This window comes from Erpetoichthys calabaricus, chromosome 4, assembly GCF_900747795.2.
Source record: "Erpetoichthys calabaricus chromosome 4, fErpCal1.3, whole genome shotgun sequence".
Classification (NCBI taxonomy): domain Eukaryota; kingdom Metazoa; phylum Chordata; class Cladistia; order Polypteriformes; family Polypteridae; genus Erpetoichthys; species Erpetoichthys calabaricus.
The window spans coordinates 124364667-124382407 of NC_041397.2; the positions used below are offsets into that span (position 1 = coordinate 124364667).

Below are 17741 nucleotides of genomic sequence, written 5' to 3' on the forward strand. Positions count from 1 at the left end.
TTAGTGATGAGTGAGTCAGTGAGTGAGTCAGTCAGTCAGTCAGTGAGGGCTTTGCCTTTTATTATTATAGATAATAATTATAGTTTTACCTGGTGTTTGGAGTCGTACCTGAGGGTTCAAGGGAGCACAAATATGCTCTAACTGCTACAGCGCTTTATAAAGTGGCTCAGATTGTGTAATATTATAACTGTAGCGCAAGTTTACTTTGAGGTAATTGTACTTCTAGGAACAAACAGTTCTACAAGGAGCACTTGATGGACTGATTGAGCGCGTTTAAAGTTCTTGGGATGAAACTTTCTGAACCGCGAGGTACGTACAGTAAAGGCTTTGAAGAGTTTGCCATGTGAAAGCAGTTCAATAGACAGCATTGCTGAGGCAGCGTGTGCTTGATGCTGTATACCGATAATTCTCTTTCTGATCAGCTGCTGTAGATCTGTGATTCCCCACCTCCCTGACTAAGGCCCTTCTCCCCCCAATCACTCAGTTTAGATGGCCGGCCAGCTCTAGGAAGAGTCCTGGTGGTTTCCAACTTCTTCCACTTACGGATGATGGAGGCCACTGTGCTCATTGGGACCTTCAAAGCAGCAGAAATTTTTCTGTAACCTTCCCCAGAGTTGTGCCTCGAGACAGTCTACAGACAATTCCTTTGACTTCATGCTTGGTTTATGCTCTGACATGAACCGTCAACTGTGGGACCTTATATAGACAGGTGTGAGCCTTTCCAAATCATGTCCAATCAACTGAATTTACCACAGGTGGACTCCAATTAAGCTGCACAAACATCTCAAGGATGATCAGGCGAAACAGGATGCACCTGAGCTCAATTTTGAGCTTCATGGCAAAGGCTGTGAATACTTATGTACATGTGCTCTCAATTTTTTTACTTTTAATAAATTTGCAAAACCTCAAGTAAACTTTTTTCATGTTGTCATTATGGGGTGTTGTGTATAGAATTCTGAGGAAAAAAATGAATTGAATCCATTTTGGAATAAGGCTGTAACATAACAGAATGTGGAAAAAGTAATGCGCTGTGAATACTTTCCGGATGCACTGTATAATACTCTCCAGGCAACATATTTACTTGTTTTTTATTGTTGACAATTTATAATTACTCGTAGTTCATAAATCAAACATAAAAATTTCAAACAAAATCCCACATTAAGGAGAGGTAGAATCTACATTCAAGTTTCAAGCAAAAATTGCTGTTTGGAAAAGAAAATGATAGATAGAAGGTTGTTGTGCTATGACTTTAAATAGCAGTATAAGAAAAAATTCTGAATTATTCTTATCTGCTGATAATGAAGGCATAAGGTTGTTTACTAACAAGTACTCAACATATGTTCATTAAATGTTGCATGATGGCTTACAGGCACTTCAATAACAATACAAAATACAGTTTAAAATAACCTCTCTAGATATTTGTAACTGAGTTAAATTCTTCACTAATTAAAGTGGTACAGAGTATAAGCATACCAAATTTCAAAAAACTCTCTACTAGCAACCAAGCTGTCTCACTGAAAAACGGACAAGGGCAGAGGTTTTAAAAAAAATACTCCAATTCCATTTAATACTGTTTTCCCTGTTTCCTCTATCCCACTTTATTGAACTATGGAAATGTTATTTGTAAAATGGCTTCTTTGTATAACTGGCTACTGCAAAATAAAACTAATACCACGAACACCACAATGTCCATAATTCCTGAACAGGTAAATTTACAAACCAGAGAAATCAAAATTGCATAGGTTTTAAAAAGAAGTATGTTGGGATAAAATATTTTAAATGCATGTCAAGGCTTGTGAAAAAAAAACAAACACATGATTTTAAAGGCACTATTTAACAACAAACAAGCATGACGAATATGTATAAAGTGAGAATCATTGCAATCATCTTGCTGATGATAGTTTCTAAACAGGTTAATCATTGCTACAATATTAATGTGAAAGTACTTATATTTTTAATACAAAAAAAGGAAACAATCTATACACTGGTTAGTTTTCTTCTATTGCCAATAAGATTAAACAGATCACTTCCAGCATTCTGATAAATCAAAGGAAGACATGACAATAAATATGAATTACTTCAAAGCTCTGAACACAAACTGAAATCAAACATAAAATGTCTCAACAATTTACACAAACAGAAAATTAACTAAAAAATTCAACATATTTGCAAAAGCATGCCAAGTTACAATTTTTTGATGGACTATACCCCATGCACAAAATTAGTAAAAATCACCTGCCTCTTATTAATTTAAGATAATAATCACATTTTTCTATAATTTCCAGTGATAAAAAGCTTACAAGAAAGTTTCAAAATAAAGACAAAAGAAAATATCAGCTAGGTTAGAGAAGTAATTGTAAAGAAGAAGAAGAAACTATTATGGATGGATGGACAGAATTTTATTTGTCCCTATGGAGGATATTTGACATTTTACATAAGCGCAATAAATAAAGTATACACACACACTCACTTTGGTCTGAACTCATAACTGAATGACTATAAAGCAGGAAAAATCAATAAGAAAGAAAACTGATGTGACTGTGACAATCATGCTGAGGCACTATGCAGACGTACTATTGCTGGTATAAAGGAGACCCAGTAGTGTTTCTTGACACACTTGCTGAATAGTGTGTTGGCTGAAAGTACTCCGTGTTAGTGTGTCACAGAGAGGATGTGCAGTACTGTTCATAATGGCACTCAGTTTTGTGAGTGTTAACTCTCTCCTTTGCTATAAGCTTTAAGGGGTCCACAGTGTGTTACATGACTGAGCCTTCCCTTTTAATTAGCTGGTTGATTCAGTGAGCCTCTCCTGAAGCAATGTTAACAGCCCAGCAAAACTCCACAGGCCATCTCTGAGTTATAGAAGCTGAGGATTATATAGCTCCTTTGTGTTCCGAGATCAGTCCAACTTCTCATTAATGTGGACTCCAAGTAACTGGAGGACCACCTCTACATTGACTCCTTGAATAGTGACCAAACATAGAGTCCCTTTCATTCAAGAATAGTCAATAACCAGTTCCTTGTTTTTGCTCATGTTAAGATGAAGAAAATTCTCTTTGCACCAAGAAACAAAATTTTCCACATGACTCCTATACTTGGTTTCATACCCTTTATAAGTACACCCCATAAGTGCAGAGTCACATACACAGGGTTTATAAAGAATGCTATCATCATAGACTACCTCATTTTTCTTGCCATGTACACATTCTACATTTATTTTCTGACATTCTATCTCCAGTGCCTGAAATCAGTGCCCATCATCAATACTAAAATTTAAAAATTCAAACATTATTCTATCAGCACTGTTGAAATGGTACATTCTTGGGTAATTCAGGATATTTTCATATAAGTACACTGTTATAAATCTGTTTTTCAAACAATATACATTAAACATTTTTTCCAGAGAATCAATGTTAGGTTTGTAACATTTATTGTAAGTAAGGTCCAACCAACTAGATTTCTTAAACCAATAAGAATACTGATATGTGGGCAGAAAAGATGACTAATTAGCAATACATAGTCTACCAATTTTGAAAGTTTAAGTATTAGGATTTCCTAGTATGAAACCAAATAATAAAATAATAAAACAAATTTGCGTAAAAACATCATACATTTTCTTAACCAGCAGTTGTGAGACCAGGGTGGGCCGAGAGTATCTGGGTTGTGGGATGAGAGGGAAGTTACCCGTTATTTGCTTTGAAACCGGTATTGCAGCCCAACAACCAGAATCAATTCCAAAGTAAAAATTTTAGTACCAATAAATAAGTACAAATAATGTAACAGCTCCTTTTTTAGGCTGTGGAGACAATAGTGAAAAGCAGAAAAACATAGAATACTATGAACTTCAAGTATAACAGTAAGTGCACGAAAGACCCTATGCATCTCCTTGGAATGAAGCACATGAAATTTTTTGGCACATACATGATTATCTCTCAATTCTTTGACATAATTGTGCATTTCAGTCATGGGGAATAACTTTTCAAACTGCAGTCTTTTACACTGGAGAAATAACCTAATTTAAGTTCTTTACAAGAAAGAGTTTCAACATCATAATATTGGTGCAGATTCAACTGATAAAGATGCGTGTGTAAAGACCAAATATCAGCTTGATATTATCGGTAGGGCCCTAGAAGGTATATTTGCATCATTAGCAGGCTTAAAACAGTGAATATTTAATGGATGACATATTGATTCAAATTACAAATGTCACAAACTCCAAAAGCCTCATATTATATATATATATATATATATATATATATATATATATATATATATATATATATATATATACATACACACATACAGTAATCCCTCCTCCACCGCGGGGATTGCGTTCCAGAGCCACCCGCGAAATAAGAAAATCCGCGAAGTAGAAACCATATGTTCATGTGGTTATTTTTATATATTTTAAGCCCTTATAAACTCTCCCACACTATTATAAACATTTCACGCACAATTATACAGCATAAACCCATTGTATTCTCTTAGATATTAGGTAAGATTCGTTGAAATTATGTATGTAAACACAGTTTACATACAGTAAAACCTAAATATTATTTTAAAGATATCGAGCGTCTCCGATATCACATATGTTACAGCCATTACGACAGACAGGCCACCATCAATAAATACATACAATGCAAGAAAAATTGTATACAATAAAATGTGTGTACAGTGACACTAAACTATGTACATGTAATAAGTACTGTACGTAAATAATTTATTATGGTTACTCACCAACAATGACACGACGACTTGTCCGATAACGATGAGTTTAATTTTACTGCACAACAAAGGATAGCGTTACAGCTCTTCTAAAGGAGCCTCTTCAGGCGACTGTTTAGCACCGCCGTTGTTGTTCTTCCATCACTCTTCAATCCAAATCCCTAAAGCAGGTTCCATCCAGACTACTGCCTTACAACGTCCACTTGCAACTCATTTTGCGCCCTGGTTAAAAGACACTGCGGCCGTAGATCTTATATGCTTTTCCTCCTTTTTAAATAAAAAGAATCGTGGACTCATTTATGCTGTAATGGTGTCCTGCAGCGGTGTAGCTGTTTCCTTCCTTCAACATATCCAAAACTTTTACCTTTTCTGCAATCATTTGCATCTTCTGTTGGCGCTTGTGCATGTTAATTCTGAATGAGTGAGATTAGTACTTCCTGGTTAATGCAGCACTCCGTCGCTGAGCCAATCAGCAGCACACAGGAACTTAACCGCATGCTCTGATTGGGTAGCTTCTCAGCCATCCACCAATAGCGTCCCTTGTTTCAATTCAAATGCGTCCCTTGTTTCAATTCAAATGGGCAAATCAACTGAGGAAGCACACGTACTGTAGACCGCAGACATCCGCGAAGCAGTAAAAAATCCGTGATATATATTCACATATGCTTACATTTAAAATCCGCGATGGAGTGAAGCCGCGAAAGACAAAGCGCGATATAGCGAGGGATCACTGTACATACATAAATATACACATACACACACACACAGTACTGTGCAAAAGTTTTAGGCAGGTTTGGAAAAATGCTGTAAACAAAGAATGCTTTCAAAAATGGAAGTGTTAATCATTTATTTTCATCAATCAACAAAATGCAGTGAATGAACAAAAGAGAAATCTAAATCAAATCAATATTTGGTGTGACCACCTTCAAAACAGCATCCATTCTTCTAGGTACACTTGCACACAGTTTTTGAAGGAACTTGGCTAGTAGGTTGTTCCAAACATCTTGGAGAACTAACCACAGATCTTCTGTGGATGTAGGCTTCCTCACATCCTTCGGTCTCTTCATGTAATCCCAGACACACTCGATGATGTTGAGATCAGGGCTCTGTGGTGGCCATACCATCACTTCCAGGACTTCTTGTTCTTCGTTACACTGAACATAGTTCTTAATGATTTTGGCTGTATGTTTGGGGTCATTGTCCTGCTGCAGAATAAATTTGGGGCCAATCATATGCCTCTCTGATGGTATTGCATGATGGATAAGTATCTGCCTGTATTTCTCAGCATTGAGAACACCATTAATCCTGACCAAATCTCCAACTCCATTTGCAGAAATGCAGCCCCAAACGTTCAAGGAACCTCCATCATGCTTCACTGTTGCCTGCAGACATTCATTATTGTACCGCACTCCAGCCCTTCGATGAACAAACAGCCTTCTGCTACAGCCAAATATTTCAAATTTTGACTCATCAGTCCAGAGCACCTGCTGCCATTTTTCTGCACCCCAGTTCCTATGTTTTTGTGCATACTTAAGTCGCTTGGCCTTGTTTCCATGTCGGAGTTATGACTTTTTGGCTGCAACTCTTCCATGAAGACCACTTCTGGCCAGACTTCTCCAGACAGTAGATGGGTGTACCTGGGTCCCACTGGTTTCTGCCAGTTCTGAGCGGATGGTACTGCTGGACATCTTCCGATTTCGAAGGGTAATAAGCTTGATGTGTCTTTCATCTGCTGCACTAAGTTTCCTTGGCCGACCACTGCGTCTACGATCCTCAACGTTGCCCGTTTCTTTGTGCTTCTTCAACAGAGCTTGAACAGCACATCTTGAAACCCCAGTCTGCTTTGAAATCTTTGTCTGGGAGAGACCTTGCTGATGCAGTATAACTACCTTGTGTCTTGTTGCTGTGCTCAATCTTGCCATGACATGAAACTGTCTTCCACAGCTTCACCTTGGTAGCAGAGTTTGGCTGTTCCTCACCCAGTTTTAAGCCTCCTATACAGCTGTTTCTGTTTCAGTTAACACTAGAATTACCAGAGCCTACGAAAAAACTCGTATATCCGGCCCACCTTAAATCGGTTCTTAAATTCGTTCACACCTCTCCGCCAGCATCCTTTGTCCTCTAAATGTGCTGATAAAAGACAAGCTGCCAGCAGCCGGCTACTCCATCCCCCCACCGACTTAGAACGTGAGCGAAGTTTTCCCAGCTCACGCCTTGATTGATTATGTGGGAGTGAAGTGGAGTTTTACAGTGGAAATAAGAGATCATTATTCTAAAGTAATCTGTGTAAACACATTGTTAAAACAGAAACTTTTTCATATTTTAGTAATAAATGTTACAAAATGTAGTAGGCATAAACTATAGAATATATAAAGCCCAAGTTCCAAAGATCAAATAAACACTTTCACAAAAGCTTCAAGAATGATTCAACAGCTTCTGTGGCGTAGCGCGTTAAGATTTGCCTCTTAGCGCAGAGCAGCTTTTCCTTGCATCACAGACCTGAGTTCGATTCCCCGTTGGGGATGAAGTGTTGCTTTTTTTTTCTTTTCTTTTGAACCTCAAACGGACATAAAATTTATACATTGGTATGCACTGTCAGTTACTGAGATCGTTATATTTTCATGTGGGATGCTCCTTTTCAAATATTTTTTTAACAATTGAGACTGCAATTAACAGGAACAACTGTCCTTATAACTTATTTTTAAGATCCATAACACACAGACAGACAGAGCACTGCGTAATAGAGAGACAGACAGGCAGAGAAGTCACTAGATATATAAATAAACAGGGAAGCCACGTGTACTGAAAGAAAAAAAGAACAACATGTGCGTTGTCCCAGCTGCACTGAATAAGCGCAGGCGCTCTAACATCACCCCTCCCCCGATCTTACTTAGAGAGTCAGTTAATGACTGTTTCAACCTACGTGCGACACTGATGATCATTAGCACCTGTTTGGTATAATTGGTTGATCATACACCTGACTAGAATCCTACAAAATCCCTGACTTTGTGCAAGTGTACCTATAAGAATTGATGCTGGTTTGAAGGCAAAAGGTAGTAACACCAAATATTGATTTGATTTAGATTTTTTTGTTCGCTCACTTTGCATTTTGTAAATTGATAAACAATCATTTAAATTTCTGAAAGTATTCTTTGTTTACAGCATTTTTTCACACCTGCCTAAAACTTTTGCACAGTACTATATAGCACAGTACTATATATATACACATATACACACACACAAACACGCTTGAACATAACAGATTTACGATTATACTTAACCAAAAAAAGAACTAGGGTGAACATCTGTTGATCAATCACATTTTATTATTATTGTTGCACTTAAGCATGACTGAGGTGTTTTCAATGCCAACTTTAAAAATACAGTATCACAAGGCGGATAATCTATACATATGCAAAAAGAAACAAGTAGCGAGAGAGCAAGTCTACTGTGGCTAACAAAAAGAAAAACACTTTTAAATTATTTCAAACAACCTATTTTTCCATATGCTCAAAGTTCAACTCAAGGTGTTCATATCAGGTGGACTATCCAAACTGAATACAATGTCGTCCCTGAAAGCACATTCAATAAACAAAAAAAAGAATTGCATCAAATTAACATCATTCTGGACCAAAATCTTTAAATGACTTTCAGACAGCCTTGGTGTCATAATCCCTCCTAATCCGCTAACAGCTGTGTTTAGGGTACTCCCAGATAGGCTTAAAGTAGAGAAGGACAAACAAACTGTAATTGCCTTTACTACACTATTGGCACATAACTTGTTCAACTAGAAGAATCCTAAGTCTAACTCTCCTATTCTAAGTCAGTGGGTAACTGATGTTATATATTATTTGTAACTGGAAAAAATCTAATTCGCATTTAGAGAATCAGTACATAACTTTTTCAAAACCTGGCAGGATCTAATCAATAACATTTTAGAATAAGAATTTAAACTGAGGAAGAAAATTCTCTCCCCTCTTTTACTCCAATTATCTTTATTCATTTATCTATTTACTTATTTTTACTATCTTGAAGTTTTATTCTGCTGGCCTAGCTCTCTCTCGGGTGGGGGTTGATTTGTTTTGAACCTTGTTTTGTTAAACTTGACTTATTTGTATGGAATGCTACTAATAAAATCAAAAAAAAAAATTCATCTTACCTTTTGAATAATCTTCCAATAAGAGATTGAAGTGACCTAGCTGGCAAAATAACTCTGGCTCGACCTTTCCTTCTGATTTCAAGATTAAAGATTCATAGCAGCGAACAGCCTATAAAAAAAAATTTTTTTGATTATGAAATATGTTAACAAATGATTAATTGCTCTTAACATGAAGCCAAGGTCAAATTAATAATTAAGTACTATAAATTGTTTGTTCCAAACAAGTGATAACCATTTGTGCAAAAGTGTTAAGAATGCTAACATAGCTAAAAAAATTATTTACCCTCATTGGATGTTTCATATTTTAGGGTAGCTGATTAAACATTTGTGAATTTCCCCTTGGGATTAATAAAGTATCTATCCATCTATTTCTGCTAGAGTTGTTACCATATAATGTATCAAACTACTGTAATTAGACAGAAAAATTATCTGAAAACCAATATTTAAAGAAATGTTTTGCATGGTAAGCAGGCACTTCCTTTAATTTCATATTATCAACCGATTTTAATAATCTCTACAAGGAAATTTAAAAATGTTGCCTATGTTAATATCTTCTGTTAGAAAATAAAATTAAACTTGACTATATACAAGGTTTAACAACTGAAGACATCACAGAAATTTGTTTAAAGACCAAAATACTCTTCTTCAAAAAGAAATTTTGATAAAGCACATGCCTATGACACAGCATAAATAATAAACTAAATATAATACAAATACAAATTTAAAAAAACTCACTCTCGTAATGCATCTATTTATTCTTAGCTTTAATACAGTGAGTTGTGAATAACCTATCAGAAAGAATGTCAGTATTAACATACACTCTCCGGTCACTTTATTAAGTACACCTGTTCAACTGCTTGTTAATGCAAATACATTATCTGCTGATCACATGGCAGCAACTCAATGCATTTAGGCATGTAGACATTGTCAAGACGACCTGATGAAGTTCAAACTGAACATCAGTATGGGGAAGAAATGTGATTTAAGTGATTTTGAAGTTGGCATGTCTGTTGGTGTCCAATGGGCTGGTCAGAAACTGCTGATATACGTACAGGGCTTTTCACACACAACCATATCTAGGTTTTCCAGGATATGGTCCAAAAAAAGAAAATATCTAATGAGTGGTAGATCTCCAGGTGAAAATGCCTTGTTGATGAGGTCAGAGGAGAATGGCTAGACTAGACTGATCTGATAGAAAAGCAACAGTAACTCAAATATCCACTCGTTACAACCAAGCTATGCAGAAGAGAATCTCTGAACACACAATATGTCAAATGTTGAAGTGGGTGGGCTACAGCAGCTAGACACCACACAGGATGCCACTCCTGTCACCTGAGAACAGGCAATATTGGACAAAAGAACAACAACAAAAAGAAACAAGAAGATAACAAAAAGTTGGCTGGTCTGATGAGTCTAGATTTCTGCTGCAACATTTAGATGGTAGGGTCTGAATGTGGCATCAACAATTTGAAAGCAAGGATTAATCCTGCCTTGTATTAACAGTTCAGGCTGGTGGTGGTGGTGTAATGATGTGGGGGGTATTTTCTTGGCACACCTTGGGCCCCCTTAGTACCAACTGAGCATTGTTTAAATGCCTCAGGCTACCCAAGTATTGTTGTTGATCATGTCCACCTTTTTATGGTCGAAGTGTACCCACCTTCCGATTGCTACTTCCAGCAGGGTACCACTCCATGTCGCAAAGCTCAAACCATCTCAAACTGTTTTCATGAACATGACAATGATTTCACTGTACTCAAACAGCCTCCACAGATCTCAGTCCATTAGAGCACCTTTGGGATGTGGTTAAACATCAAAGAGATTTTGGAATGCTTCTTACCTTACACTTCAAGTCGTAACCTTAGATTTTTGCATGAGTGTCTGTTTACAATTCCAAGAGTTAAACTTAAAAGAAGTGCTGAAGCAGCCTTCTTTTGTTATGCACCTATAATCTGGAATAGTTTAATATGGCTTTCTCATAGCTACATTTTAGTGTATCCCTGTTAAACTATATGTGCATTGAATTATTTTCATTAAGGCTCCACAATCCATACTAATCCCTACTATGTATTCCTTATTGTTCTTTTTACGGTTATTCTGTAGTGGCAATCTAATCAAGGCACCATGCAGTCATATCATTGATGGATTGAAGTAAATACCCCAGATGTCCACATGACCATAGTCATCAAATTCTTTCACGTAAAGCTTGAAAACCATGAGGACTGATTTAGATCATTTATGCTAGGTAGCATGGGTGGCACGGTGACACAGCGATAGTGCTGCTGCCTCGCATTTAGGAGACCTGTGTTCGCTTCCCAGGTCCTTCCTGCGTGGGTTTCCTCCCACAGTCCAAAGACATGCAGGTTAGGTGCATTGGTGATCCTAAATTGTCCCGTGTGTGTGTTCCCTGCGGTGGGCTGGCGCCCTGCCCGGGGTTTGTTTCCTGCCTTGCGCCCTGTGTTGGCTGGGATTGGCTCCAGCAGACCCCGTGACCCTGTAGTTAGGATATAGCGGGTTGGATAATGGATGGATGGATGTTAGGTAGAATGTCCAGTGGGGGTTGGGCGGTCTCGTGGCCTTGTAACCCCTGCAGATTGTTTACTCCAGCCCACCTGGAGTTTTCTCTTGGTTTTGTTTTTTCTGTCTTCTTGGCCGTATGACCTTACTTTAGTCTTTGTTACTTAGTATTGCCTAATTTTATTTTTGTTTCGTATAAACTTTGCTTTATCTTGTAAAGCACTTTAAATACCATACCATTTGTATGAAAATGTGCAAAATAAATGTTACGGTTGTTATTGTAGAAACATCCAAAATACATTTCCACAGGCAAACAGGTATGGGCGATCGCATTATTGGTTTTCCTGGGTGAAATAATGTCAGAACATGTGAAAAAACTTTAAATTTATGTTGATGAGCTGAAAACCCTACTTTCTAAATGTCCAATCAATTTAATTTGCCACAGGTTGACTGTAATCAAGTTCTAAACACAACAAGGATAATTAAAGACAACAGGATGTATGATTCAATGTAATAAGCAATTGTTTAAACATTTGCAAGTTAGCAGATGCAGCTTAAAAGCATAAAACTGATATTTTCAAAAGACTTACAGCAAGATGCTAACAAATACATGTGTCATTTACATAGATTTTATGAAATACTTCACACCAGCAAATGAAAATGACTAGCTAAAACAAGATAAAAACCCCAAAGTTGACTCCAGTACGCTATTTCTTTACTCGGCAAAATGAGACTTTTCATATTTTTGACATTAATCCCCATATCACAACAGTCAAGGTCGCAGAATTAGTAAGGATTTAGTATTTTCAGTGAACATGGAAAAACTAGTAAGTAATGTCAAAGCTTAGCAATCTAAACTAGAATAGGCGCTACACAGTAACAGCAAGTTGTGTGGCAGTTTGCTACAAGGTATAAGGGAATAACAGCAAAGAAACACAAACAATTGAGATTATGAGCAATAGAGAAAGTGAAGTGAAGGAGTGTGGAATGGCAAGAAAAATATTTGCTTACTGTGTCCAATTGACTATCAATCACATGTCACATGTCATCTAAAATCTAGGGGAGTATGATCCATTAACTGTCTATTTTGAGTGATAAAAGAAAAAGAGAGAAGAGATGTAAGAAAGAATATTTAACAACATTCTGGTACCTAGTTATTTTACAATATATCATGAATTTTTAGCTGTTAGAATAAAATGAAGAAAAAATGAAAAGAAAAGATATACACAAAAATATGTACATAACGGATTTAGTTTTTCACCAGTTCGCAGAAACTAGGCATTTATGCTTAGCCACTAATAAACTTAACCAGTAGTTCAGTATACAGAGATAAGGCCAACTGAATAATTAAACAAGGTGCAGTATGTGGTTTGTCAACAACATTATGCTCAGATATATAAATTACTAGTTGAATACCCGTGCTTCGCTATGGGATAACAACAGGAAAAATGTGTTCTAAAATATACAGAGTGACAGTGTATGTCCCGTAAAGGTCATAAGGCAAGATATAGCACATAAACAAAACAAAATAGGTTACTAATTATTTCTTGAAATGGTTTACTCAAATGTAAGCTGTTTCAAGTATAGAAGACTTAGACAGTGATGATCAAAACTTGTTTTGGACTGAACAGTGATCCCATCACCACTCCTGATATTATTTAGTAACCAGACCGCGTAAGTTTTAAGTGCTAAATTTATTTGTTAATAAAAATAGATGAAGGTGAATGTTATGATATTAATTATATTAAAAATAGATTTTCGAGGGGTTTTTATGATCATAAAAAAATGACAAATCCTAAGCAATCTAGGAAAACAGGCACACGCCATCACCGGTCATCTGCACCATGTGGTAAATATAAATCATTTCTTCCTCGGTCATAGTTTTATGGGTTTACTTAAAGAGGTATAAACTTAATAGAAGAATTTGTGAGGAATAAATAAAAAAGTATGAAAATCAAAATCCTCAAAAAAAATAAATTTGCTTTAATATACCTTGGAATGGCCTAACTAAATTATTTTAAAAAGATAAATAAATGACAAATTATAAACGCTTTGTGGAAACTCGAAAATATCAAAACAAAACATGTACTCTTCAGAAAAATGTATTTTTAATTTAAAGAAATTTATTTTAGAAAGAAATGGAGTAAATGGTTGTAAAAAAGTAAGAAATTTCACGCTTGGACCATGAAATGTTTAAAGCTGTCTCTTAACACCTATGGTAACCTACATTCCAAATTTGAAGTCCTCATTGTTTGGGAGATTTTGTGAGAGAGAGAGAGATAGGCAGGCAATTTTCACAAAGCATATCTCACGATTGTGTGAAATGTGAGGTTATTAGGCAACAAAATATAATCACCTGACAAGTAAGCTTAAATATTTTCACTTGTTACCCACATCCTCGAGGATCAACAAGTCGTTTTATGTAAAGGTTTTGTTGATTAATACATTACAACATCATACTTTCAATTGCATACACTAAGTGCAAATAACGGCAGAAGCTCATCATAACATATCAAACCATATCAGCACCCTAGAAATTTGTTTCAGTGTGTAGAGCTACCCAGTCTCTTTCCCTACCTAATGGTCTTGATCATATAACAGTTGTGTCTTGAACAGATTGAAATTCCGTAGGGGATCATGTATACTTGATACACCTGCCATACGCCACAGAGATCGGTGAACAGCAGTTTTGAAAGTTACCCAGTACTGTTATCACATTGCATGCACATTCAGAAGTAATGTTAGAATTTACCGTTCAAGCAAAATCAACATCTTCATATGCTTTACTATTATTAAACTAGGCAATACTGGCACTAATCATTACTGAAGAACTATCACAATTACACCACAGCTAATCATTTTCTTTTGCATGTGTTTTCAGTTCCAACAGTGTGTAACCCACTCTCCTGCGAAAATTGCTGAAACACTATGCCTATCATTAGAAAAAGGTGTTAGAACACACAGTGTAGTGCAGCTTGCTGCTTATGGGACTAGGTAACCGCAGACTGGTTAGAGTACCCATGATGACCCCCATTCATTGCCAAAAGCACCTGCAATGGGCATGCAAGTTTCAGAACCATGGTCTGGTCTAATGAATCATGTCATATGGACAGCTGGGTGAATGTGCATCATTTACTTGGGGAAGATGTGGCAGGAGGATGCACTATGGGAAGAAGGCAAGCTAGCAGAGAGAGAGATACTCTGGGCAATGTTCTGCTGGTAAACCTTGAGCCCCGGCATTTATGTGAATGTTATTTTGACACACACTGCGTACCTAAATATTACTGCTGACCACATACGCCCCTTCACGTCAACAGTATCCCTTGATAATAGTGGCCTCTTTCAACAGGATAATGTACATTGCCACACTGTAAAAATTGTTCAAGAAAAGTCACAGGAACAGGATGACAGAGTTCAAGATGTTGATCTGGCGTCAAAATTGTTCAGATCTCAATCCAATTGAGCATCTGTGGTATGTGCTGGAAAAACAAATCTGATCGATTCATGTAGGCCCCATCTCGCAACTTTCAGGACTTAAAGGCTGCCAGAAGACTCCTTCAGAGGTCCTGTGGAGTCCATTCCTTGTCAAGTCAGAGCTGTTTTAGTGGCACAACGGGAGCATACACAATACTGGACAGATGTTTTTAATGTTATGACTAATTTGTGTATATTACCAATCTGAAAATTAACTTGCTGCAATGTAATCCCTAAAATCAGTAAAAATTTAAATAAAAACAGATTAGGCAGGTACCTTGAATTCTAAGGACTCTACGTTTTTTGAAATGCATTGTCGTTGCAGCTGCACAAAACTATAGTTTTGAAAGAGGCCTAATCATAATTTTGAACTATTGGGCTTTTATTATTTGCCAATTTACACAAAATCAAGATTCAAAGGTTTCCTTTACAAATTGTACTTTAATGTATTCCAAAACAAAAAATGTTATGTATACAGAAAGAATTAATACAAACACATCTCTAGTAACTTGACATTCCTAGAGGGTCGAATATGTGTACATTTCTCCTAACACAATTGTTCAAACTATGTGACCATTAAATCTTTTTGATCATTCCAAAGATTTTTGATGGAATACAGGTCAGGGCAATGATTGGGCCACTCAAGGACATTCACGTTCCTGTCCTTCAGGTGATGTACAGTTGCCATGGAAATGTACTTTGAGTCATTATGTTGAAAGGTGAACCATCTCCCCACTTTCAACTGCTTGTCTAAGTATTTGCCAATATTATGCACTATCCACCTGCCTCTCTGTCCTGACCAATGTCTTATCTGAACAGAAACAACCCAAAACAGGTTTTAATAACAATGAAACATGTCACTGAAATAAATAAATGGAAAACAATTTTAATATATAAAGAAATATACATTTACTGTAATTTTTTATAATACATTATGTGCATATTTAATTTTGAGATATTCCCTTATAAATCTAATCCTAGATCCAATATTACTCCAAACACAACTGTTACAGAATTATGGATGATTTTAAATCCAAGATGATCTGATACACAAGTATATTTCCTCACCCAAAAATGTTTAACTTGGGAACACTCAAAACATATGAATGCAGGTATGTGGTATTATTCAAAAGTAAGGCTACTCTTTAATATATTTTACATTTAACATTTTCATCTCAAATTGTGTGTTCAATAGACTTCTACTGATGAACAATATCAGCTACCAACTACTGATTGCTTACCTAACCAATGAAAATTACTCTGCAGATGATATGAGCCATGTGATTAAACACATCATAAATAAATTTTAATAAAGTACTTGTATTCCAGTTGTATGTGGACACCCTCTAAATGCATCACACATGCATTGCATAGAAACTTTAAATGCAGCTTTAGCAGACAAATACAAACTCTACTACATTTTCCCTTGCAAAATGCAAATTAGCAAGCTGACAACTTTCCCTGATGTGGGCGGCCCCAGAGCGCGTACATTTCACGCATTTTTACCGATAATGAACAAGCCTCACAGCAGATTAACCTCCTTAGTGTTGCATTTTATTCCAAAAAAACATGTAAAAGGCATTGCATTTTGTTGGCATGAAAAATTACTTCATTAAATCTCAAATGCATAATAGTGATACAAATGATAATAGTAATGAATAAAAATAATATGAAATGAAAAATAAAAATAATAACTAATAATAATAATACTAATACTAATGCCAAAACAGTATATAATCTCAAAATGAGTCATTTGTGTGGTAAATCAGAACGGTGAAAGACACAATCCAACATCACAGTCGGGACAATAATAGCAGGTTTCTTTTCGTATTTTCCTTCCAGATTTACCAATTTTTTAACAGCACGCTGCATAGGTACAAGCTGGATTCAGTTTTTTTTCCTGTTGGTGGTATATAAATCAATGCCACTCTGGATTGATCCGAGATGTGCAGGGTCCACCAATTCACTTTAGCAGTAATGTGGACGGTGGATGTGTGGCAATAATTTGCACTACAAGCTGGAATGTAAAGTTAGCATGAGATACAGTTTCACCAGCTATTTGTTTGTATGAACGAATACATTCCAAATGAACTGTTCCACCAGATGACAAAATATATTTTTGTAGTACTAGGGGGCTGGGACGGTACAATACTTTCGAATTTTACTGCTTTCATATTCTGTACCTCTCTCTGCATGTGTATCACGCCATCGTTTGTTTGAGCCTTTCAAATTCCACTGCTTTCATAATCTATCTGCCTTTTTTTCTCTCCAACACTTTTGGGTCCCTTTTCTCCGCGCTGCTCTTTCATCTAGAATGTATTGTCCTTATACAATTTACATGTGCTGAGAGCACAGGATCTGTGTGTGCTACGTGCATTTACATGTCTGAGTGTTTTGCTGGCCGTGCTCTTATTTGATAAGAAGGGCGTGTCTCGCAAGAATCTCATGTTCCACGACCCCATGAGACAACCCTGGGACAATCTCTTGGCACCAAGTCTCATGTTTATGGTCCCCGCGAGACACTCCGTGGCCAGTCTTTTTTGTCTCGCGGGTCTTTTAAATGTCTTCCGAAAAGATCACGTATCGTCACCCTGCTTTTTCTTCCCAGGATTTTATTTTTTATAATAGAGAGATTTCTTTTGTTGCCTCCTAATAAATAGACAGAAAGTCAATTCTTGATCCACTTGATCTACGCCAGGGGCCGCCAACTCCGGTCCTGGAGGACCACCGTGGCTGCAGGTTTTCATTCTAACCCTTTTCTTAATGAGTGACCTGTTTTTGCTGCTAATTAACTTCTTTTGAACTCATTTTAATTGACCTGCTCTTTAAGACTCAGAGCCCTTAATTGTTTTTTTTCTTAATTAGCAGC

At 36.6% G+C, this 17741-nt stretch overlaps 1 protein-coding gene across 4 annotated transcripts in view; it reads right to left on the reverse strand.

The window, feature by feature from the left end:
• kdm6a (lysine (K)-specific demethylase 6A) overlaps positions 1–17741 on the reverse strand; it is a 573573-nt gene that overhangs the window by 445512 nt on the left and 110320 nt on the right. For all 4 annotated transcript variants that reach the window (XM_028799755.2, XM_028799753.2, XM_028799757.2 and 1 more), the window contains exon 3: positions 8885–8993. In XM_028799755.2, coding sequence (XP_028655588.1) covers positions 8885–8993 — 109 coding nt within the window. The remainder of the gene's footprint in view (positions 1–8884; positions 8994–17741) is intronic.